This window comes from Myotis myotis, unplaced genomic scaffold, assembly GCF_014108235.1.
Source record: "Myotis myotis isolate mMyoMyo1 unplaced genomic scaffold, mMyoMyo1.p scaffold_m19_p_17, whole genome shotgun sequence".
Classification (NCBI taxonomy): Eukaryota; Metazoa; Chordata; class Mammalia; order Chiroptera; family Vespertilionidae; genus Myotis; species Myotis myotis.
Window position 1 is genome coordinate 15,632,417 of NW_023416321.1, and position 25,752 is coordinate 15,658,168.

The window sequence follows — 25,752 nt, forward strand, 5'->3', positions numbered from 1 at the left end:
GCCTCTCCCGCGCCCTCCAAGGGCGCCGCCTTCGAGTCCGCCAAGAGTGCCTCTCATTGGTCTCTCCACCCTGTCAGTCACCTGAAGTATTGAGGGGCGGGTCGGAGATGGAGATCCGGATCCGGAGCCGCTGAAAGGCGGAAGTGGAGGCCGGAGACTCCGCCGGGGGGAGAAGAGTGGAGCCGGTCCGAGCCCTGGCCCCAAGTAACGCCGCCGCCCCAAAGCCGCCGTGAGTGTCCCCGTCCCGGGACCCAGTGTCCCACTCGCGTTGAGATGTCTTCGGGGTAGCTCTTCCTCCCGCCCATTCCGGCTTAGAGGGAGACTGACCCCTCCCCCGACCCGTAGCCCCCTCTTAAGGAGTTCCTCAGGCGTCAGGCCAAGAAGGGAGCTCTTCTTTCCTTCCCTTACCTGCCTTTCGTGCGCCTTGGGAAACTCTCCTGGCTCCCCTCTGGCCTGTCCAGTCCGGGTGTGGGAGGGAAAGACCCTAAGTTCCGCTCCCTCTGCTCCCAGAATTGGAGGAACCTTTGCCAGGTGTGAAGGAACCTGTCTCCCTTCTCTTTTAGAGGTGGTGGGGAGTGCTGTCTGTCGCCGTTTTCCTCTCCCCCTTCCCACAAAAACAGTTGTCTCTCCAATCCTGGAGGGGTTTTGTGTCAATTTCCTGGAAGGGCGGGGGGTTGGGGGGTCCTGGGTGCGACCGCCACACCGCACAGGCTCGCACAACTCCTTACTTCCTCTCTTTCCTCCAGCCAGAGCGCCAACCAGGATCTCAGCAGAGTTCAAGCAGGAATGAGCTGTCTTCTAGTCTTGCCCCCTCGACCCCAGCCCTGCCCCCTAGTTATGTTGTTCTGTAGTTGTGTTATCCAATGAGCGTATCTCCCTTCCTGCCTCTGAACATTTTAGCTGAGGTTTGCTCAATTCTGGCTACACAGCTCAGGGTGGACCTGCCCATTCATTATCTTCTCATTCCTCTCCTCCTCCCTCCTTGCTCCAGGCTCAGGACTGTCCTTCCAGAGCATGTGAGTGGTTTTCAAGCTGCTTCAGAGGGACTGCTCCTCCTGGGACTGCTGTCTGCTGGTCTTTAGGAAGGAGGAAAAAAAAAAAAAAGACAAAAAAAGAAGAGCCTGGAATTCAAGGGTCCTGGGCTATCTCTTTCAAACCTCCCCCCACGCCCCCAAACACACACATACCTCCCTTATCAACAGGTAGATGCCACTTCTAGTTCCAGACATCTCCAGTCCCTTCTGGGCTTGAACCGATTGTAGATTACAGAAGAATAAATGGAGATCACAGTGGCACCTTTGGGTTCTTCGTGTGCTAATTTTTTAGCCCAAAGAACGTCCATACAAGCCAGAAAGTGCTGATTCCCCCAGCCTTTCCAAGAGACAGCCCATGCTGACATCTGATCCTTTTCTATTGCTTGGGACTTAGGTGTGTGAAATGGCTGCTGCCTCAGATCTAGCTGGGAGGTTCTTTGTTATGTGACCAAAGTACAGGCCAGAGACTGTACCTTAATGAGAGCAGCCTGACTCTTTGAGGCCACGGCTGACCCTGGCTATCTACAGCAAAGGAAGGGAGGGAAGGCCACGCTATCTTTGGGAATTTCTTCAGTGTTCCAGCCTATCTTTACTGCCCTTGGATGCTACTTACAAGGGGTGGTTGCTTTCTTTTTTTTTCTTTTTTGCCTTGAGATCTTTTTGACTGCTTCTGGACTGTCACCAGTGTCTGATTCCTACAAACTTTTGAGCTAGTCCTTGGATGCACTTACTTCATTTTTCATTGGACAATAGAAGCACCTTCCTTATTAGGATCAACAGTCAGATCACAGGCTCTCTATCCATCTGGGCTTCTTTGGAGGGTCACTGGAGACTTCTGCAGGCAACCTAGTTTCTCTTAACCTGGTTAGCCTGTGCCTCTGAGGGCAGAGCCAGGGAGGCCTGACTGCTCACCAGGCCTGCTGACCAAACTTACCTCCTTAGTAGGAGGCTGTGGCTTCTGGAACTCGGGGAGTCTCAGGATGAAGCTGACCAGTCTTCTGAGGGGACCTTCGTTGTCGGGACATGCTCTCCCAGCTCCGATTCTGTAGTCGGCTTTTGAAGGAGACGCTGTCTCTTTCGGAGAGACAAGGAAAGCACCAGTGCTCCGGGTGGTTAGGCAGCCACTTCTGGCATCCAGACATCTCAAGAGACCTGACACTGCTTGGCAAAAAGAGAGGGCTCTGTGTGGGGTAGAAGCCCCTCCTCTGTGATGCCCTTCCTCTCCCCTCTTGCCTCTTACCACTAGTAAGCCTTTTTCTGCCTTTATACTACAGAAGGGTGGTAACTAATTTTCAGAAGTTCTTTTCAAGTTGCAAAGTTCTTTTCACACATGTTCCTCATTAAGAGTCCTGGGAGATAGTGGGATTTGTACCTCCACCTCAGAGATGCCACCGAAGGAATTGAAGTAGTTTCCCTTGGAACATACAATTGGAAAGTGGTTGAGCCGGGACTTGGGATTTGGGATTCAATGTGCCTCGACTTCCCTAATAGTGGGCCCTCCTTCGGTCTGTTTGTTAAAGGAATGAACATGCAAAGCGAACAGCCAGTGGCCCAAATACAGCCCCTCTAGCATTGCGCATCACTGGGATCCTCTGCTTCTGGTTTTTGTCCTCTCTCCTACCCTCCCCTCCTAGCCTCATTCTTGACCACCTTTTCTTCTGCCTGTGGAGACCATGGCAGCTATGACTCCTTTGTCCCTACTCTGTTTGGGCCAAGAGTTTGCTGATATCTGCATGCCATTAATTTTGTAGGAACCTGAAAGTCATGATGGCTAGGAAATGAAAGTAAAAGAGAGTGGACCCCGGGATCCCTCTAGACCAGTGGTTCCCAACATGGGGCACACGTCCCACAGGGGGGCAGTTTGAGTTTTTAAGGGGGGCAATTCGAGAATGAGTTAGTAACAGTGAATGTTTTTGCATTTTTTATGGTTCTAGGGGCCTCATATACAGTATATAAATATATATTGTGACGTATTTATGCATTTCAGTTCTCTTGCACGTTTTGAAACTTTATTTGCTATTTTTCATATCACTTCATATTATTATTTTTTTTAACAATTTCTTAGTGATTTCTTCCTCAGTACTTCAGCTGTCCTTTCGTTCTTTTATTTTTCTCTTTCATGGATGCCATGTTCTTTGGAAGCTTGTTTAGAGCACATTAATGGCCTTTTAGGCTTCTGCCACATGGATAGGAGTTCACTTTCTGAATAATAAGAATTAGCCCCAGCTGGTTTGGCTCACCGAATGGAGCGTCGGCCTGCGGACTGAAGGGTTCCAGGTTCAATTCCGGTCAAGGGCACGTACCTTGGTTGCAGGCCCATCCCCAGTGGGGGGTGTGCAGGAGGCAGCTGATCGATGTTTCTCTCTCATTGATGTTTCTAACTCTCTATCCCTCTCCCTTCCTCTCTGTAAAAAATCAATAAAATGTATTTTTTTAAAAAAATAATTATATGTCACAGGGCAGGGGCATCAGGATTTTAGAGATGCTTAGGTGGGGCAAGGCCAAAAAAGGGTGGGGAGCCACTGCTCTAGACAGAGTTACGGGCATGGGGAACCAGCAGAGCTGGCTTCTGCTTAGCCCCCTGACTCCCCTTTGGTGCTGCTTACTGCTTGTAAGTGGAAGAATGTAGCTCTCCACCAAGAGCTCTTTTCACTAGAATTTACATGGAAAGAGAACAATATTTACATAAATTTAATTCAGCCTCAACAAGCAAGTACTTCTTAGAAAGAACTTTCTTCTTCTAACCCTTGCCCTGTAAACAGAGAGGTAGTGTGATGGGGTGAAAGGCACGAGAGCTTTAGAGTAGTCAGACCTTGGAATTGTATGTTCCAGGGCAAACTACTTCAGTGCCATCTGGACTCCCCCACTTACCAGTTGCATGGCCTTGGGCTTGTTCCTTGACTTTGCTGAGCCTGTGTTTCTTCTAGTATAATGGGGATACAGAATATCTTGCAGATTCAGAAACAAGAGGTAAAGGGGCTAGTCCAGTCCCTGGCACAGAATAGATACTCAACAAAATAACAAATTTGTGGGTCCACGGGGTTGTTGTTTTTTTAATCCTCACCCCAGGATATGTTTTTTCATGGATCCCAGAGAGAGAGGAAAGGAGAGGGGGAGAGAGAAACATTGATGTGAGAGAGAAACATCAATTGGTTGCCTCTAGAAGGAGCCCTGGCCGAAGCCGGTTTGGCTCAGTGGATAGAGCGTCGGCCTGCGGACTGGGGGTCCCGGGTTCGATTCCGGTCAAGGGCATGTACCTGGGTTGCGGGCACATCCCCAGTAGGAGATGTGCAGGAGGCAGCTGATCGATGTTTCTCTCTCATCGATGTTTCCAACTCTCTATCTCTCTCCCTTCCTCTCTGTAAAAAATCAATAAAATATATTTTAAAAAAAAGAAAAAAAAAGAAGGAGCCCTGACTGGGACCAAAGCTGCAACCTGGGTAAGTGCTCTGACCGGGAATCAGACCTGTGACCCTTCAGTGCATGGGACAACACTCTAACCAGCTGAGCCATACCAGCCAGGACAGGTCCATGGGATTTTGAAGGTACATGATAATTCATCCCTATGATTCTGATTCAACATTTTTAACAAGTATCGCTGTGATGCTAATCCTTTGCTGGACGGTTTCACATATTTTCTTGTTTCATAGATATTAAACAGAACTGCTGTGGGTTGTATTTCTGTTTTACCGAATACAGTGTTAACTAAGACCATGCTTATGTCTCTCCCACTGGGGTTTTCGGATCCTACTGGGGTCATGTGCTGTGGATACTCAGAGCCATAGACCAGATGAGGTCTTGCATCTTGTAGGCACTTCAGTTTTACTCAGTTTTTTGTTTTGTTTATTTATTAATTTGGGAGAGAGAGAGAGAAAAACATCAGTTTGTTGTTCCACTTATTAATGCATTCATTGGTTGATTCTTGTATGTGCCCTGACCAGGGATCGAACCCCAACCTTGGCGTAGCGGGTTGCTGCTCTAACTAAGTGAGCTACCCAGCCAGGACCAATCTTACTCAGTTTTAAGCATTTTCATTTTAAAACAGTCCTGGATCTATTATAAATTGGAATGCAAAGTTTGAATGAATATAGCTACAACAGGAAACTTGAGGACAATATTTTGGTTACAGCAGATTTCTTTGGATTCAATTCCCAGATTCCTAGAGTTTGGCCTTTTCCCCCCTAACTTGAGTCTGGGTTACATTTATTGAGGCCTTTTGAGAAGGACTGCTTCCAGTAGGATTTGTAAATTAGGATGTCCCCAAATCCAGGTGAGAGTGCCTTGAAGAGCCTTGGCAGAGGAGAATTAGAATATTTCTTAGGGTGTCCTCTGCATTAATAGCCTGCTATAATAAGAGATTCATTTTCAGAGTGAATGTCCCCATCTCCTGTATATGGAAACAACAATCAAGTAAAAGCTAAACTGCTTGAGCTTTATGTCATACTAGAGGCCCAGTGCATGGAATTTGTGCACAGGTAGGGTCCCTAGTGGTTGCCAGCTGCCAGACCGGGCCTTCCTTCCCCCGGCTGCCTGCTGCTGCTGCTGCTGCTGCTGCTGCCGCCGCCGCCGCCGCCGCCGCCGCCGCCGCCGCCGCCGCCGCCGCCGCCGCCGCCGCCGCCGCCGCCGCCGCCGCCAGCTGGGGTAGGGCTGTGGGCTGTTGGCCACCCGGCCCTACCCCCTGGTCAAATTCCTGGTTGAGGGGACAATTTGCTTATTAGGCTTTTATTATATAGGATGTGCCAGACACTACAGAGCCATCCCATGTATTGACTCCTTTGGTCTTCACAATAGCCCCAGGAGGAAGATACTGCATTTAATCCCTATGTTATCGTGGGGAACACCACAGTAAGTGGCAGAGCAGCGGACAGAACCAAAAGTCTGTGCTGGAATTCCTGTGCAGCTCAGCCCCTCCTTGCCCCACCTCTGTGTGTTCTTCCCTTTGCCTGGAAGGCTCTTCTCCACTTCACCTGCCTGGGAGCCCCACCTCCCTCCTTTCTCAATGCTCAGTTAGAATGTCACTTCCTCCATGAAGCCTTCCCTCCCTGAGGTAGGCTAAGGGCTTTCTTCCTCCCTTTGCTTTCCTCCAGTTGCACCTTGTCTACCTCCTGTCCTGTGTGGAGCCCTGTAGGGGCACTGATCATGTCATGTTTTTATCAGTGTGTTCAGTCCTGCCAAGGTGCTCAGCATTGTAACTTCCACTGGGGCTGTTTAAGGGCAGACATTCCCATCTGCCCCTGAAGCAAATGCCTACCCATTTCACTTAACACACTTCCTAAGTTCACACGTCTTGGATGTGGCGACCTGGAATTCACACTCATCCATCTGATCCCAAAGCCCATGCTGTTTTTTCAGGCCATCCACCAGAAAGTGGCTCACAGGTAGAAGAGCAAACAGGTAAATAGGATGAGTGTTAGGTGTAGATGATCGAGGAGATGGGGAGGAGGCGGGGAGAGGTCACAAACTAAATTCCAGAAAGTGCGGCTTTCCATACCTCCATTGCCAGTGAAAGGCTTCACAGGAGAAGGGTGGCATGGCTTTGGCTGTCCACAGTCCTCTTGATTCACTTATACAGCATGTGCTTCTGCAGCTGCGTGTGGTGAGGCATCAGGGACCCCGGGCCAGGGGTCAGTGGAAGTGAATTTAACTCTGGTCTGTGGGTGCTATTCTACACATCTGCATAAGGCTCATTCTTGAGAGGTTGGACTTAAGAAAGTGGCACCCAGGTAAGGGACAGGGAGGGTGGAGATTGACTGTAAAAGGAAACATGGGGATATTTTTAGTTAATGGAAATGTTGATATCTTGATGGTGGTGGTGATTACCTGGTTATATACATTTGTCAAAATTCATTGAACCATACACAAAATAGAAGCACATTCATTGTATTTAAATTATACTAAATAATGTTTTAAAATGTACTCATGGGAATGTAAACTCTTCCAGGAAATAGAATACTTCTTAACTCATTATATAAAACTAGCATTATTTTGATACCAAAACTAGGCAAAGGTATTAAAGTTCCAACTACTTAAAAAAAAAAAAAAAGTGGCACCAGCAGCTGTAACCTACCAATGTGGCCTTTAAACTCCCCTGCTATGTACCTGCAGGATTTGGGTATTATTCTCTGCTCACCTAGACCGTGTGTGTGTGTGTGTGTGTGTGTGTGTGTGTGTGTGTGTGTGTGTGTGACTATATATAGATATACTAGAAAATTCATGCACGGGGGGCGGGGGGGGGGCGGGGCTCAGCCCAGCCTGCACCCTCTCACAGTCTTGGGACCCTTGGGGGATGCCCACCTGCTGGTTTAGGCCTGCTCCCTGAGAACAGATGATTTAAAAGAAATAATCATATCCTTGGGCAAGGATTTTTTTAAAAGGTAGTGGTCGCATGAAAATTCACTGCCAGCAGGGCTGAGGGGACTGGGGGACTCTGGCGGCAGGCACACCTGCTGCCCCCCTGGCTGGGCTGAGGGGACTGGGTGCCACCATCTTTGTGAGGGCATGATGGTAAATTAGCATATTACCTCTCTATTATATAGGATATATTTATATATATTGATTGATTTTAGAGAGGAAGGGAGAAGGAGAGAGAGAGATAGAAACCTTAATGATGAAAGAGAATCACTGATCGGCTGCCACCTGCACGCCCCCTACTGGGGATTGATCCTGCAACTCGGGCATGTTCTATTCCTAACCAGGAATAGAACTGTGACCTCCTTGTTTATAGGTAGATGCTCAGCTACTGAGCCATGCTGGCTGGGCTGCTCACCTTGACTATTGCCAGGGCTCCCACCAAACCCTATCTACTTACCCCTCAGCCTAGCTCCCGATAAAATTAACTCATCTTTATGAACATGAGTTTACGGTAACTAGAGTCTTTGCATCTTTTTTTGTCACAAGATGAGCTGCTGCCTCTTTTTTTTTGTTAATCCTCACCTGAGGATATGTTTTTATTGATTTTAGAGAGAAGGGAAGGGAGAGAAAAACATCATTGTGAAAGAGAAACATCGATTGGTTGCCTCCTGTACATGCCCCAACCTAGGTATGTGCCCTGACTGAGAATCAAACCTGCAACCTTTTGGTATACAGGATGACACTCCAACTCAAACCAACTGAGCCACCTGGCCAGGGCTGCCTTTTTTTTTTTTTTTTTTTTTTTTAATGAATAATAGTTTAATTTCAGAATACTTTTAGAAAAATTATGAAGGAAATACAGTTTTCTCATAAACTCCTATGTCCAGTTTCCACTATTATTAACATCTTACATTAGTATTGTACATTTGTCACAACTGATGAACCAGTGTTGATACATTATTAGTTAAAGTCCATACTTTATTCAGATTTCCTTAGTTTTTATCTAATGTCCTTTTTCTGTCCAGGATTCATGACATTTAACTGTCATATCTCCTTAGGTTCCTCTTGGCTGTGACAGTTTCTTAGACTTATTGTTTTGTTTTAATATTTGTATTGATTTTTAGAGACAGAGGAAGCGAGAGGCGGAGAGAGAGAGAAACATCAATGTGAGAGCGCAACTTCATCAATCAGCTGCCTCTTGCATGCCCTGCACCAAGGATCGAGCCCACAACCTGGGCCTGTACCCTGACCTGGAATTGAACCGGCAGCCTTTTGGTGCACGGGAGGTCCAGCCACTGGGCCATACCGGCCAGGGTGATTTTCCTTGTTTTTTATGACCTCGACAGTTTTGAGGAGTACTAGTCAGGTGTCTGATACTTTTCTCACGATTACATTGGGTTATGACTGTGGGTTTTTTGGGAGGAAGACCATAGGTAAAGTGCCATTCTCATCACGTCCTTCAAGGCTAAATACAGTCAACATGCTTTATCACTGAATGTCAGCCTTAGTCACCTGCTGAAGTGGTGCTGGGCAGGTTGCCTCACTGCAAAGTTGCTGTCTCTCCTCCCGTTTCTTACTGTCCCCTTTGGATGGAAGTCACTCTGTGTAGCCCACAGTTGACGAGTGGTGAGTTATGCTCCTCTCCTTAAGGGCAGGGTATTTACACGGATTATTTGGAATTCTTGTACACAAGAGGTTTGTCTGTTCTCCCATTTGTTTATCCAGTTATTTACATCAGTATGGACTCATGGATATTTATTATACACTTGGGTTTATAATCCAATACTACTTTATTTTATTGCTCAAGTTGTCCCAGTTTTGATCATTGGGAAGTCTTTCAGGTCTCTTTGACTAACCCCTTTCATAGTGAGGGCTTTTGGTTTTCGTTTTTTGAGCACTTCCTTACTTTTCAGCACTGCCCCAGTCTTAGAATTAGCTGTCTCTCTGAGGCCACTGCCTTTTAAGCAAACATTTCCTCTAGATATGTTAACGTGGAGATATGTGGGTGGATTCAAGTTGTTTCTCCTTTTGATGGTTAGTCACAGTCACTGAAGACTCCAGTGCTGGGTAAGGTGGGGAGCTGCACCTGGGAAATCCACTATGTGCGCCCTGGCTGGGGGGCTCGGTTGGAGCATTCTCCCATACACCAAAAGTTTGCGGGTTCGATTCCTGGTTGGGGTGCGTATAGGAGGCAACTGATCAATATTTCTCTCTTACAGCACTCTGTATCTCCTTCTCTCTCTCTCTCTCTCTCTCTTTCTCTCTCTCTCTCTCTCTCTCCCCCTCCCCCTCTCTCCCTCTCCCCTCTCCCCACCCCTTCCTCTCTTTCTAAAGTCAATAAAAAAACATATCCTCTGGTGAGGATTAAAATAAAAAAGAAATCCACTGTGTGAGAATCCTGGGAGTTGATCCCAGTAGCAGCCTATTGCTTCTCTGCTCACCCATTCATACTTCTCATACCCCCGCCTAACGCTTTGATCCAGAAATGGCCAGATTTGGTGTTTACTCTGGAGTCTACTATCCAGTTGGGATGATGAGGTAATAATCGTTCTCTATTTCAGGCACTAAGTTCTCCAGCCAAACCTTCCAGGACTCTGGGTCTCATAAGAGAGTCCCTGTAAGTCTGGGCCGGCATTCTTTCCCTGCCATTCAAAAATGGACCATCCCTATGGGAGGGTTTGTGCAGGGCTTATGGCTCTAGGCAGGCTCTCGGCAGGCTGTCACGGTGAGCTGTAATCCTGAATCACTGACTAGCTTAAATCCTTCTATTGTACTGTCATCCCTCTGAAGGCGTGCAACTTGAGCCTTACTGGAAACACTAAGTTGGAATCTTGACGGGAGTTGGTTTACAAGTCTCTTGCCTTCTATTCATAGCTCCATGTGTGTCCCCTTCAGGGGGCTCTGTCAGGAGCACCCAGGCACAGGGGAGGGCGTGGGTGGCCTCTCTAACCCTGGCTTCTTTCCTAGTCATCAAATCGCTCTTTGAGCTACTCAGAAGACTGGTGATTAATGACACCAATTTCCAAACCTCTAGTATTTTCAGCTGGTTTTTAAAAGGAACCCTGGTTTCTTTGTCAGCTGCCCTAGTCCCGTCCCCTCCCCCTCTCCACAGCTGAACTGCTTCTTCCCTTTCCTGAGTGAGGCTTAAGATGAAAGGGAGGGCGTTTGGGCTTTACGATACTTTGTTTTGGGGGGCACTTGTTTTAAGGGGCCATAGTTTGCGTGGTTCAGGGTTTCAACTCAGTGCTGATTTTTTTTGGATGGCGTCGTCTCCCTCCATTTTTGTGGTTTTGGAAGCCCGTCTTCAGAGAATACAAGGTTAGGGTTTTTGACAGGACACAGGATGTTAGGTGTGATCTGGTCCTTTTTCTAGGACACTGGTGAAAGGTGTTTTAGAATGTTGGGGCTGCTATACCAAAATCCTACAGACTAGGTGGCTTTATAAACAAGGAAATTTATTTCTCCCAGTTTTGGCAACTGGAAGTCCAAGATCAGGGTGCCAGCATGGTCAGGTTCTGATGAAGGCCCTCTTCCGGTTGCAGACTGCCGACATCTCACTGTGTCCTCACATGATGCAAGGGTCAAGGAAGCTCTCTGGAGTCTCCTTTAAAAGGGCACTAATCCCAATCATGAGAGTCTCTACCCTCATGGCCTTATCTCTCAAAGGCACAACCTCTCAATACCATTACTTGGGGGTTAGGATTTCAACGAGGATTTTGGGTGGACACAAACATTCAGACCATAGCAGTTGTCCAATTCAGAATTCTCTCCAAATGAGGGACACTGAAGAATGGAGTCCAGGGAAACTGGAAACAAAAGGAATTTGTGAATAGTACCTGAAGGTTTCGATTGAAGAATCCACTTCTTTCATAGGGACTTGGAGGGGCAGGGGCATCCCTGCCCTTTGAACGTTCATTGAATGCTTGCTCTGAGCCAGGCCCTTTGCTAAGAGTCGTCCATGCATCCTCCTCCCAGCTGGAAGGGAGATGGATACTATTCTCTCCATTGCGCGTGTGGGGAAAAGGGTTCAGCGACACAACACGGGGTCGAAAGGTGGCTCCAGGACTTGCAGTTTGTCTGACTCCAGCACTTGTGCTCTTCACCCGTGTGCAGAAGGAACCTGTCTGGGATAGTGAGGTAGCTCCTCTGCTGGGCGGTGGTTCTCTTTGGGGATCTGAACCATCTGGCAGATGGGTATATATTTAAGCTTTCAGCTGCCCCATTTACTTGCCAAACCTAACCAGGCCTATATTTCAGGCTCACTTCATCACTTTTTATTTATTATTTATTTATTTTAAAGGAGGGGTATTATTTTTTTAATTGATTTTAGAGAGAGGAAGGTAGAGAGAGAGAGAGAAACATCGATGACCCAGGCCTGTATGGCTCTGTTTGGAACATCGTCTAGTACACCAGAGGGTAGCAGGTTTTATTCTCATGATTTCCCGTCAGGGCACATGCTGGGTTGCAGGCTTGATCCCAAATAGGGGGGTGCTTGAGGCAGCCTATGATATTCCACTCGAACCAGGAAAACCAAAACCTGGGCATGTGCCCTAACTAGCAATCAAACCTGCCAACTTCTGGTGTTCAGGATGATGCTCCAACCAACTGAGCCACACCGGCCAGGACGTTTCATCACATTTATGCGCACCTACTGTGTGTCAGGCTTGATGTTATGTGTGCTGTTAAAACAAAAGAAACCCACATAGTCCAGCCTTCAAGAATTTTGTTTTGTGACCCTTTTCATCTGCAACAATGTCCTTAATTTCTCTCACCTCCTTACTCCCAAACCTCCCAACTTCTCCAGCCCCTCCACTCAGGATAATCTTTTGAAAATTTGGGGCCATGGAAATAGAATGTGATCCATTCATTGAAACTTGTTCAGGCCCATTCATTGCCTGATTTCTTCACCTGGCACCATTCTACATTTTGTTCAGCAAAAGTTAAGAAAGAAAAAGTTGGCCTAAAATATTGTTCTTGGCGCCCTGGCTCCTGAGAGCAGCCATTGTCCCTCAGATTTCACACTGGGAACTTTGGCCTCATTTGTTGTTTGGGCAGCCTCTGACCACAGTGTGTGTGGTAGCTGAGCAAGAGGAATTTGGTTTGCTGGTACCTGATACCCACTTCTCTTTCTCTGCTCCCCTCTCAAACACAACCTCTGTCTTCTGCTGTCTGTGTAGGAGCTGAGGGCAAAACAAAGAGGGCAGTGAAGTAAATTGGTTTTCTTGTAATTTTCGTTTTTTGTAAAGCCAGGAAAGGTTTATGAGAGGCGTCTGTTGCAGTTGTTGGTATGAGTGGCTGGATGAGCAGGTGCTGCTGATGACACTGATCCTCAGCGGCGGTTCTTAGAGTCTTTCAGAGCCTGGGGCAGCAGCAGAAGTAATAGCTGTCCTGGCTGGTACTCCTGGCCCCTACGAGTTCCTCCTGAGACAGAGGGGAAGGTGGACCCTGCATTGATGAGAGTCCAGTTAGAACTGTCCTAATTAAATAGTAACTTCATGAGTAAAACAAATACTCATGAAGTCCCAGGATGGTTGTGAGGCTTGTGAATCAGCAGGGATCCTATGTCTGTCTGACTGGCTTTCACGTAGCTTGTGCTCCAGCCTGGGACCCTGGCAGGTATGGGTTGGGGCCGGGGAAGAACCTGTGCCTTTGCTGGCTCTTCTTAGCATTTCACTTGGCACTGGCAGGTGAAGAGTGGGGGGCGGGGGCGGATGTGAGACATCGCACAGCCTCAGTTCCATCCTTCCATGCCCTGTAGCTGGATGTGTGTGTTGATTTGTGCTGCAGAAAATGCCACATTTCAAATGAGCTTTTGCTTGAGGTGTCATAGAGCTGTCCTAGTTGGAACCAGAAAATTTGCCACAGCCTTGCTGACTGAGTTGTGCCGAGTCAGAGACCAGGACCTCTAGGGAGAATAATTTCTTGGGAATATCATTATTAGGGCCTAGGGCCCTGGTGCCTCTGACACTCAGTAGGCAGGACAAGCCTTGCTGGGACAACTGCAGGCTGTCCCCTGTCTGACTGGCCTTCCTCCCTAATCTGTTACCCAGATGCCTGGCTCCTCTGTTGTCCACCAGGACCAGTGAGTGAGAGTCCTAGAGCAGCCCATGAATCCTGGGGACCTTCTGTGGACAGTACGGGTAGATCACACTGACCAAGCTGTGTCAGCAACTACGTGGAGATGTCCCTCCCAGCAGTCTTCCTCCCTGTGGGTGCAGGAGGAGAGGGAACAGGGGTTGGAGGTTTCCATCCTTGGCTTGAAGTTAGTGCTGACTCTGCTTCTCTCAGCCTCCCCGGGGAACCCATCTGTTGTCGAGAGCTGAGAAAGCAGCTTGGAGCTCAGGGAACGATTCCGTGGTGTTCTTGCTGGGGCAGGGCATCCGGAAGCTGGGGATCAGTCCCTCAAGACGCCTTCACCTAACCCAGCTTAGCATCAGTCCTGAGTGGCCCATCAGGCCTTCCCGCACCCAGGAAGGGGCTGCAGAAGCAGCTGTGCTCTGTCCTGGCTGACTCCTGGCAGAGCTCTAGGTTCAGCCTGGACATTGTGGCGAAGGACCACTTGGTCATGGGAATGCAGGATTTAAGCTTCCTGGTGTTCCCGCATACTGGTCCCTTTTGCAGGCATTGGTGCCTCAGCTAGAGCTCTGTGGACTCCACCGGGGGCTTTGATGTGTTATCTAGTGCAAGTTCAGGCACGCAGTCTCAGCAGAGTCTTATCATTGGGAGGGGAGTGAGAGGAAACCGATCCCAGTTAAGAGAACTGGGAGGCTGGGAGAAGATTCAAGGGCCTGTCCCTGTGGTAGGGGACCCAGCTCACTCATAGTCCCCCTCTGGAATGATTTACTTCCCTTCCCCCTGGAAAGAGAGTCGTCTTGCTGTGGCTGTGTAAGGACAGCACCCCTTCCTCTCCTGCTGCCATTTTCCCTAAGCTCCCTACGTCCTGGTAGGATGAGGAGCCCCAACCCTGGCTTGATACACCCCATCAGAGCACCTCTTAAATCTCAACCTGACTTCCAGCCAAGCTTCCTCTGTTATACTTTCCAGGGGGGACATAGGTCCTATGGAAAAACCCTCATTTTTTCATATTTAAAGGACACATTTTATTAAAGTGCACATAGAAGGTGGCAGCCCCGTTCCTCTTAGTGGGTGGAATGGTATTAGTAATATTCTTGGGTTTTCTATGTCTGATGGGGGAGTTAAGAGTCCTGAGCTTGGGCTCTGCCACCATCTGGCTGTGACCCTAAGCAGCTCACCTGGCCTCACCTTATCTCCTCCTCTGTCGTGGGAAGAGGAAGATTAGGTCTTCAAGGACCTTTTTTAGTGAATCAAAACTAGTTAGCTTCTTAGTGTAAGAAACCTGCCCCTCGTTGGAACCTTACCTTCAGCCCAGTACTATGCTATGCGCTGTTTCATTTAACCTTCCCCACAACCCTGTGTGATTGGTGATACCATTTTATAGAGAAGGGACTGAAGCTGACAGCAGTTGCTCGTCTGATTTGGCCAAGGTCACTTGGCTAATAAACGGTAGAGCCAGGCTTTAACCAAACCCAATTCAGTCTCCCAAGTCCTAACCTGCTAGTTGTGCTGAGGAATAGCGAGTGGATACTTCATGTGGCTCAGGGGTTGTGTTGCTTCAGATTCTTCTTTTCTCAGGGTCTGCAACCAGCTAGAGGCCTGGGTAGTCCTGCTGTGGGTCTGCCCTCTGGTCCTGTGTGTGGTGTGGTGATTCCTTTGAGGAAGAGCTGTGGGTAAATCATCCCCCAGCTGATCTGAGCTTTTACATGCCTTCCACCTCCGCCTTTGAAGCGGATCACCTCTCCTCCTGTGTCCCGTGTTTCCTTCTCTTTAGCTAACAAGTTGCTTCTGCTTATCATCTTCTCTAGCCCAGTGCTTGTGTTGTTAAGTATTCAGGAATGCGTTTTTCCGGAGTAAAGTGCAGCTGAAGAGTCACTGGCCAGAGCCGCCTCCAGGGCAGGCTGGGCAAGGTCACTTGGCTCTCATTGCCCGCCCCTATGCCCCTTTCCAGCTAACCTTGAGAGAGTGAGGCTCCAACCCAGCCTCTGGTCAACAGAGTCTGATTGGTTTTCCTAATCGGCTCACCATCCAAGCTGTGCTGGGACTGTCAGAGGAAGTCGCTGAAGCAAACAGGAAGCGTGAGAGACACCCTTCAGCTGGAATTGCTCACCCTTTCACCAGGAAGGACACAAAGTATGAAGTGGGTGACTTCATGGGCTAGAGAAGAGACTCCACCTCTAGAGATTCTGATTCCAATGGTCAGGGTTACTTTTTTTTTTTTTAATATATTTTATTGATTTTTTACAGAGAGGAAGGGAGAGGGATAGAGAGTCAGAAACATCGATGAGAGAGAAACATCGATCAGCTGCCTCCTGCACACCTCCCACTGGGGATATGCCCGCAACCAAGGTACATGCCCTTGACTGGAATGGAGCCCGGGACCCCTCAGTCCGCAGGCTGACGCTCTATCCACTGAGCCAAGCCGGTCAGGGCCAGGGTTACTTTCTTAAAGCCCAGGGCGATTCTGATGAAAAAAGTTTGAGACCCACTAACCTGTAGTATCAGAGCAGAGGAACCCAAAGCAAGGAAGAGTAGTGTCCTGCTTTTTCTTTCTCTTTCTCTCCCACCCGTGGCCCCAGAACTGGCTGGGCATCTGCCCATTATGACTGTTCACAGGGCCAGAGTGTTTAGAAAATTGGATCCCTTCTGCCCTTTCATATGCATCATGGTAAAAGGTGTAGCAGACCCCTTAGTGCTTGCATTCATCCTCATTCCCTGTGAAGAAGTGAGGTTAGGATAGTGTTCGTTATCTGTGGCCTCTAAACAAACCATGGTTCTGATTGGGAGGGTGGGGAAGCAGGTGACGGCAAAGAGCATCTTTGTCATGGGTCCAACGCTGTACCCATTTCAGCAGCTTCATGAAAATATCCATGAGTGCCCTAGCCAGTTTGGCTCAGTGGATAGAGCATGGCCCCTGGACTGAAGGGTCCCGGGTTCGATTCCAGTAAAGGGCATGAACTCGGTTGCAGGCTCAACTGTGTGCGGGAGGCAACCAATCTGTTTCTCCCTCACATAGATGTTTCTCTTCCCTTCCCTTCCACTTAAAAAAAATATATATATCAATGGGAAAATATCTTCATGTGAAGATTAACAAAAAAAGAAAGAAAATATTTAGGAGGAAATTTATCCTACTCATGTATTTTTCTTGGTGTTGAATAAACTGTTTTGTTTTTTTAAAATATCTTTGGCCCATTCTGTATCTTATAAGAAACTTTAGCCACAACTTGATCTCTTAAAGAGAATCTGACTTTTGTCTGAAGGAAGACATTTACTGTGCCATTTTTGGTTATAATTCCATCAGCTGATGGCACCCGTGGATGATTCTTGCCACTGGTCCAGGAGGAAGGATTCCCACAGTGAGATTCCCTCCCCTAGGCGGCAGTCCAGATCCACGCAGGACTTCACCTGCTCCGAGGGGAGGGCATAACGCTTCCCGGGGCTCTGGGTGTGGCCCTCTCTTGTCTTAGACGCCCCCTGTCTGGATGCGCCCTTCATGGCAAAATCAGCCGCTTCCATGCTTTCCCGTCTGGCAGGGTTCTCCGACTCTGTTCATGTGATCACCAAGTGGGGCCAAGAAAACCACGAGGCAGCAGGCCATAAAAAGTGCTGGGTGTGCCTACTGAGGTGTCTCTGGCCTGGATGGCAGGACCAGCATCCAGGCAGAACATATCACCAGCCAGTTCGTGCCAGGCGGAGCACCTGTAGCACTTTAAAACATACAGAGACCGGGCACACCTCCAAACCTTCACCGGAACCTCCAGGGGCTGGCTGCACATGTGATTTTGATGTGCAGACAGAGTTGAGAACCATTGCATAAGCGTTACTTGCCTGTCCTTCTGACTTGTTAAAAAATCAGACTCTGCCCTCGCTGGTTTGGCTCAGCCTACAGACTGAAGGGTCCCTGGTTCAATTCTGGTCAAGGGCACATGCCAGAGTTGTGGGCTTGGTCCCTAGTGTGGGGCGTGCAGGAGGCAGCCAATCAATGATTTTCTCTCATTGTTGATGTTTCTATCTCTCTTTCCCTCTCCGTTCCTCTCTGAAATCAATAAAAATTTAAAAAAAAATACTGCAAGCATTTTTTAAAAAAAATCAGATTCTATGTGGGCAGATTTGGAAACCCACTGGTTGGACAGGGACAAAACTTAGATATTACCTCTATTTTTCTTGTAGGTGCTGGTAGCCAGGGTCCCTACTGCTGTGGGGTTTTGTTTTGTTGATTTTTGGAATCAGAGACTTCATTATCTGGTTCCCTCCCCCACTCGTTCATACCTCCTTCTCTAGTGCCCCAGCCACACTGCTGGTTGGCCAAGACTCTGTCAGGTGAATTCATGGTAATAACCAACTTGTAATTCCATCGTGGTTTCCCTCTGTTGCTGTGGCCCTGAGTGGCTCCTCCCTCTGTTGGGAGTACTCAGGGGAGGGAGGATCACCGTGATTGCTGAAGCCACCAGAAGTGTGTCTCATTCACCCAGCCCCCCAAAACCCAACACGAGGGGAGGGGGGCATTGTCTCCACCTTTCTTCCCAGCAGGGAGAATGGTGGGCATTGTCTCCATCTGTCTTCCTAGCAGGGAGAATGGCAGGGAGGCAAATGAGCGTGCAGGCAACCTAGGTTTGTGGACGAGGCTCTGTCATCTGTATGCTGGGTGCCTTGAGCAGAGCATTTAACACCTGAATGTCAGGCTGTTCATCTGAAAAGCCTTTGTCTTAAAGGTTAGAGTAGACAATGGTTGTGCAAGTGCTCAGTAAATGTTAGCTGTCTCTGAGAACTGTTTCATTTGGTAAGCACTCTGAATTCCCAGTATGTACATAGGCATCCTGAGGAAGGCATCTCAGAGAAGCCAGAAGCACAACTCTGTCTCAAAGGCCAGCGAGTCTTGCAAAACCATTGATGGGAGCGAGAAGAGAAGGCACCTTAAACTATAAAATATTTCAAAACTGGCACTTCTTGCCCCTAATTGAGATTCCCTCCCTCCACCCTTCATTCTTCCTTCCTTGTCCTCTTGGGAAAGAGGTGGCCCCATTTCAAGCCTCTTTTCCTTTGGTGCTGCCCAGAAGGGAAGCCCTTGTTCCTGGTTAGTGAATCATTCTTCCTGACGCTCACTTTTTAAACATGTTGCTGGGAGAACTTGGACATGAAAAGCGATTTGAGGTTGCACAAAGCAAACCCTTTGCTGTCAGCTTCTCACACCATGCAGACCACTGCTTCCTACAAACACCCCCTGCTCGTGTACACCCCCGTCCTACCCTGACTGCACGGGAATGTACTCCCCTTGCTCAGGGCAGGGCAGGGCAGGGCTTCCGTGGGATCCTGTTCCAGAGACCCCTCCTGCATACACTCCATTCCTCCAAATCCTTCCTTTGCAACTTGAGTTCAGATTCTGTGTGCAGTGTTCAGGACATGATATCTACTCACAGCACTTCTTTGTAAAGCACTGTGTATGTTCTGATAGCTTTTAATGTACCTCTTCTAGAGGCTTCTGAAGATAGGCTCCTCATCCTTTGCCGTTCCAAAACTTAAATAAAGAAAGCTTACACCTCCAAAGCTATCACAGACCGAGTGACTAAGATGTCCTTGCTGGAACACCAGCTGCTGGGGGTGCAGGTCTTGGTGTCCCGTGTTTGTCGCGCCCTCCCACAACTCCCCCTTGTTCTTCCTCTGCGTCACCCTTTTTCTCTGCCGGTAGAGAATGGAACTGAGGTCTCTATTTAAAAGAGAAGTTTGGCAGCCTGTTCTGACCGCCAGCAGAGCTCTGGCTTTGGTGTGTGTTTGGTTTTTTAATGTGTGTGAAACTCTGGCCCATAAAAATGAGAGAACTGTGGGAAGAGGCTCAGGGTGAGACTTGGATTCCAGTGCACAGTCCAGCCTTACACTGAGAAAGTTGGTCAGTCCTTCTGAAGATGGCAGGACAAAATGACTATTTTAATAACTTGCACTTGGCCAGGCCCTGGTCCCTGAGCGCCCACAAGGTTGAGGAACTTTCTCCCGGGACTCCCCGTGCCCTGCTTGGCTTCCCTCTGGCTTTGCCCAGAGGTGGGCTGTGATTTTAGCTACCAGACTACAAGTTCATTGTTTGTTGACCTAGATCAGTGATGGAGAACCTTTTGAGCTCCACTTGTCAGCATTTTGAAAAACCGTAACTTAACTCTGGTGCCGTGTCACATATAGAAATTTTTTGATATTTGCAACCATAGTAAAACTAAGACTTATATTTTTGATATTTATTTTATATATTTAAATGCCATTTAACAGAAAAATCAACCAAAAAAATGAGTTCGCGTGTCACCTCTGACACGCGTGTCATAGGTTCGCCATCACTGACCTAGATCCTAATGTCTTCCTGGGCAGTTTTTTTGGTACCCAAAGAGTGTGTTGATTCCACTGTCACCAGGCTGACATGTGCCCATTCTCCTGTGTGTGTCTATCTGTATGTGAATGTACACATTTGGGATAGGGAAGTGAGTGTGTTTGCTCAGAAGCATGAGCCTAAAGTTGGGAGACCACTTTTCTCTTTACACTCAGATGGTTGTAGAGCAAATACATGTGTGGTACAGCCTAGTCAGGGCTCTTCTCCTAACTTCTTGGGGCAGAAGCCAGGTCAGCAGGGAGGGCAGAGGGAGAGACCTGTGATTTAAGAAGGGTTCACTGCACAATAGTCTCTGGACTAACATGGTATTTCTGGTTTCTCCCTTGCAGTTGGAGGCCCCCCCTTCCCACTAAGTGCCTCTTTGCTTAGCACCGGCCCCTGCCCTCAAGCTCACTGGTACCGCTACAGCAGGACGGGCCATGGCGGGTCGGGGAGGTGCAGCACGACCCAATGGACCAGCTGCTGGGAACAAGATCTGTCAATTTAAGCTGGTCCTGCTGGGGGAGTCTGCAGTAGGCAAATCCAGCCTCGTCCTCCGCTTTGTCAAGGGACAATTCCATGAGTACCAGGAGAGCACAATTGGAGGTGAGTGGACGCAAGGGAGCAGGGGTGGCCGCAGGAGGGCCAAAGAGATGCCTTGGCCCTGAGGAGAAGGAAGCTGCCTGCCCAGAGAGACTAAGCACACCTGGGGAGGGGGCAGCACCTTTCCTCATCTGGGTCCTGAAACAAATTCCAACAGCTGGTCTCCATGCCTAAGTCCCAAGAAGCTTCTAGTGAGAATTAGCTGGCAGTCAAAACTTACTTCCTCTCCTGGTTCTGCCTCTTTATTATTTGCGTGGCTTTGGCGAAGACCCTTCCACCGACCCAGCCTCTGGGAAGGGAGAGGCTGAGTCTGGATTCTTGTGGGTTCTTCTTACTTTGCCAGGCCGTGCATCTGCCCTGGCCTCTCCCACTTTCCAAAATGGGGAAATGGCCTGGTGAGTGGCTGGCATTTCTGAAGCTGACCTTTACTCTTTCTTGAGTGAAGAGCCTCTTTGATTTCCCAGTGGTCAGCATTTAGGTTGTAAAGGTCTGAACTCAGCCTCTTGCCTTGTAGCCAGTACAAACCTTGAGGGGCCAGGGCCGACCCTGGGCTTGAGTCATCTTTTCTCTACCCTCTTGGTTGGTAGGAGGTTTCCAGGCAGCTGGAAACAGAATGGGCCGTGTCAGCAGTCTTCTGCTGCCTCCTCAGCACTCGAGTCAGGAGCCGGAGAGGGGAAGTGGGGTGATGCCCCGTGTCTTCAGAGAGGGGCGGGGAGGCAGACAGGAGAGCAGGCTTTAAAAAAACAGAGTCCTCTGGGATCCTCTGATGGGTCCCGGGGCCAAGGGGACTCCCACCTGCCTGTCCCAGCTCTGGGACTTCCCCTTGAAGCATATACACAAGTGCTGCATGTTCCCCTGCCTCCTCAGGACAGAGATAGGGTCAGGTGTTACCTGAAGGTCAAGCCACACGGTGGTCAATCAAGAGTGGGTCAGGGTCCGAGCTGGGGGTTGTGGCTTGCCCAGTGCACCTGGGTGGCAGGGCGGTTAGGAAGCTGGCCACCCAGCCTCCTCCGGGCAGGGGAACAGCGTGTACTCTCAGGCGTCCCCAGCACAGCTAAGTGTGTGAGTGTCCTCAGGAAACAGAAGGCCAGTGACACCCCTGGGCTGGAGCAAACAGGGACTCGGGAGGTTTCCAGCTGGACTGTTCTCTCTGAGGGGAGGGAGGAGGAGGAAGGAGGCGGGTGGGCCTGGCCCACCCTGCTGAGCTTAGAGTCAGGTTTCCCCTGGGCTTCTCGTCTCCTGCCCCCTGTATTCCTCTTCAGAGAGCGCTCCTGAAATGGCGAGGTGCAAGCAGGCTTTCCTTCTGCCCTTGCCCAGTGTGGTCTCTAAAGCCTGTACATTCTGCAGCCCCCTCGGCACATGTACGAAAAGACAAACTCCGCCTGTCCTCGCAGGCTGCTTTTCTGTGCCCAGCTCAGCAGAAGGCTTTTGAGCGCCAGAACCCCGGATGCAACAGTGGAGATATGTGGGGATGGCTTCCCAGCTCCTCCTTGCCTGGTAACACCACCTTCCCTCTTACAGCGGCCTTCCTCACACAGACTGTCTGCTTGGACGACACAACAGTCAAGTTTGAGATCTGGGACACAGCTGGACAGGAGCGGTATCACAGCCTTGCCCCCATGTACTATCGGGGGGCCCAGGCTGCCATCGTGGTCTATGACATCACCAACACAGTAAAGATTTTTCCCTTCTCGATCCTTGTTTCTGGACGGGGTCTGGGCAGATTTCCTCGGTGGTTTGGGGTGTCTCGCCAGAGCCTTCAGGCTGGTGACCTTGTGGACACCTGGCTCTGCCATCGGAGCTTCTCTAGTGCGTGGCCGGGGCAGAGTGCCTCCTCTGTCCCTTTGACATGCCGGCCCTGTTTCCCCAGGATACGTTTGCACGGGCCAAGAACTGGGTGAAGGAGTTACAGAGGCAGGCCAGTCCCAACATCGTCATCGCCCTGGCGGGTAACAAGGCAGACCTGGCCAACAAGAGAGCCGTGGAATTCCAGGTGTGGGGGATGGACAGGACACGGGGGAGGAGTAAGCCAGCTGCATGGCTTTCCCCAGGCTACTCGGGTTTCAGGAAGGGTGACATTGGGAGGCAGCAGGGGCGCTTTTATCTGCTGTCCTCTGTGACTCGAGCCTGGGCTGAAAGGAATTGTCTCTCCTTGTTTCTTGGCAGTAGGGTATGTGTGCATATGGATAGCTAAAGTTTCTGCTTATTTTTCTGTAAACTTTTAAATGAAATTTACTGTAAAAGAAATACTTTTTTCACGTAATTCATGCACATAGTAAAATTTAAATAGTACAAGAAGGTATATAGAACTAAATTTGTCTCTAACCTAGAAACTCAGTCTCCCTTCCCCCAAGTTCCTCAGTTTCTGGTCTTTCTAGAAATATGCACAATGTGTGTAAATCCCTTTTTACATAGATGGGGATGTGTTTTGCATACTGTATATTTAATTTTTTTTACCAGTCCCAAACTTAAGGTTGTTTGTAATAGCAAAAGATTGGAAACAATGCTGTCAATATGTACATACTTCTGTGCTTTGTGGTTTTTTTAATGTATTTTTATTGATTTCAGAGAGGAAGGGAAAGGGAGAGATAGAAACATCAATGATGAGAGAGAATCATTGGCTGCCTCCTGCACTGGGTATTGAGCCCGCAACCCAGGCATGTGCCTTGACTGGGAATCAAACCGTGACCTCCTGATTCACGGGTGGACGCTCAACCACTGAGCCACGCCAGCTGGGCCATACTTCTTTGTTTTTGTTCAAATGTGCAACTGTATTTGTAGGGTAACTTTCTAGAAGTATTTCTTAGCCTAGTGATTTTAAAGAGCGAGAAGGTAGAATGGGCATAGGGACACCTGGTAAAACATCGGCCAATGTTTTGTGAGCTGAGAGGTGCTGTATCTGAAGTGGGGAACGGTGTATGGTGCCCATGTCTCAGAGGAACCCAAAGTGGAAGGCTACAGGCCTGAAAACCCCTGCATTGTCTCTATTGTGTACAAGGCTCTGTAACCAGGGAAGATATTTTATTCTGGGCCCCAGCCCCTGCCAACTCAACATCCTCAACATTTTCCTCCCGCCCACTTTCTCACCTCCATCCAAATCAGGAAGCACAAGCCTATGCAGATGACAACAGTTTGCTGTTCATGGAGACATCAGCAAAGACAGCAATGAACGTGAATGAAATTTTCATGGCAATAGGTAAGGTACCTCTCCTCTCCTTCTCTCATTGAGTTATAGCACTGGGCTGCTGTTCTGTAGTATGTCTGTGGAGTCCCTTCACCGACAGATCTTCCGCTATTTTCAATATTCTGATAAAATCTTTTTCTTTTTCATCTAACTCAGATATAGGTAGTTCATCCCAGAAGTTTCTAAAACTTGGACTAAAGTCTCAACATTTCACTTCCTTACTGTTAAGCTTACCACCCACCTGAAACCCAATATCACTATCCTACCCACTACTTAGGGTTTTTTAGCCCGTTTAGCTCTGAAGTCAACCTGCTTGGTTCAAGTTCTAGCTCTTCCACTTAGAACTCTGGTCTTCAGCAAGTCACTTAACCTCTCTTTGCCTCAGTTTCCTGGAACACTCAGCATGTACCTGACACACAGAAGTGAAACCCTCAATATGCCGGATTCTGCTCAAGTGGACTTGGGAGACAGTGTTAGAGGACCCCCACAAACACGTTTTTCCTTCTCTCCCAAACAGCTAAGAAGCTCCCCAAGAATGAGCCCCAGAATGCAGCTGGTGCTCCGGGCCGGAACCGAGGTGTGGACCTCCAGGAGAACAACCCAGCCAGCCGGAGCCAGTGCTGCAGCAACTGAGCCCCCCTTGCCTGCCCACCGCCCCCACCTCCTCCGCCTGAACAACCTGACTGGAATCCACTCTAACCAATCGCACTTAACTACTCGGGCCACCATGGGGGGAGGGGGCAGGGGGAGGGGGTCCACCATGATTTCTCCATATAATTTTGTTCATAGGCCGGAGTGAGTTATTCCACCTGCACCTTTCTGTAAAAATACTAATTCAATTTTAAGTCTTAAGTCACTTTTTTAATATATATGATCTCTTCCCACTACCTGCCCTTTCTGCTGTTCTCCCACTCTCCCTTCGTAACCACATGCTCCTGTCCCCCGCCCTTATACATGGGGAGGCAGGGGTTGGAGCAGTAACCCTTTTTCCTCTTGCTGATTAATCGGGCTCAGCAAGAGCATCCATATCCTTACTGTTTGGCGTGTGCTTGGTTCTGGGCCATGGGGCAGGCCCTAGGGGCTAGGGAAGGGAGAGACAGCTCTTCCCTTAGCTGGCTGGCTAGCATCAGGCTGCAGTCCCCCCTCACCCCTGACACACAGCTGGGAGAGAAACCACAGCATTATTGTGACAGCCATGAACCCATTGCCCACAGCCCACCCCATCCCCCTCATCCTTGGTCACCCTGACCTCTGGCTCTGAGCCCTGTTCTGACCAAATCACGATGATGAGTATTTGGGGGTGGGTGGGTAAGGGGGGAGTGGGCGGGAATGGAACCAACTTTTTCTGTATTTTGTATTGTATGTTTTCTTCAACATGTAACCAATCAGTATCTTGTCAATATAGTCAGCCAATGGATTGACCTCCTGCTTGTCTTGTCTTTCTCTGGCAGAATTTATCAGACTACATCCTCTCTAGCTTACTTGAAGTTAATTTAAAATGGACCACTGAATCTTGTTAAACAAAAGCTGCCCCCTCACTCCCAGTGAGGGGGTACTGACTGGTGTCTTGGTAACCAAGAAAAAGAGGCCCTTACTGTTACCAGTACTAATAGCATGGGAGTGAAGAGTGACCTGGAACTGAATCTCATCAAGTTTGAAGTTGCATTTTCCTCTCCCTGACCACCTCTAGAATATATTGGGGTGATTGTGCAGTCCAGATTTGAAAATATTTGGTCTCAAATCAAAACAACATACACACACAAAAAACACACAAAAGAAAACAAACAAAAATAGTTGGTCTCTGAAACACCAGAAACAAGCTCTTTGGGGTTTGGGGTTAATCTGTATCAGGACTGAGGGGCTGGGTCCTCTACCCTCTTCCCTGAAGAGGAACACCAATGACCTGGAACTTTGGACTGATTGTAAGGCTGAGACAATAGCCTTACACCAGGTCCAAGCCATCCGGTCCCTGGTCTCTAGTAGGCCCCCTGCTGGTTCTGGAACTAGGGGACGCTTGGGCCCTCCTGGCTCCCTGCTGCTCCCTGCTGGCGCTGCTGCTCTCGGCCCCCAAGGGCTATCGGTCCAAACAGAGCCCTGCTGAGTAGGACCACACCGCACCCCCCATCTCCCAGCACCACCACTTTTTGAGGTGCCTTTCT

The 25,752-nt window shown here is 48.9% G+C and overlaps 1 protein-coding gene across 2 annotated transcripts; it reads left to right on the plus strand.

Annotated features, from left to right (window-relative positions):
- The first annotated feature begins 77 nt into the window (after window positions 1-77).
- On the plus strand, window positions 78-25,015 carry RAB5C (RAB5C, member RAS oncogene family). Of its 2 annotated transcripts, XM_036339780.1 has the most exons (6): window positions 78-229; window positions 20,157-20,412; window positions 21,931-22,082; window positions 22,280-22,402; window positions 23,512-23,605; window positions 24,111-25,015. In XM_036339780.1, the coding sequence occupies exons 2-6, from the start codon at window positions 20,247-20,249 to the stop codon at window positions 24,224-24,226; spliced, it is 651 nt and encodes a 216-aa protein (XP_036195673.1). In that variant the 5' UTR covers window positions 78-229; window positions 20,157-20,246; the 3' UTR covers window positions 24,227-25,015. The 2 variants fall into 2 exon arrangements, with proteins under 2 accessions (XP_036195673.1, XP_036195674.1); XM_036339781.1 differs by lacking the exon at window positions 22,280-22,402.
- The last annotated feature ends 737 nt before the right edge of the window (window positions 25,016-25,752 follow it).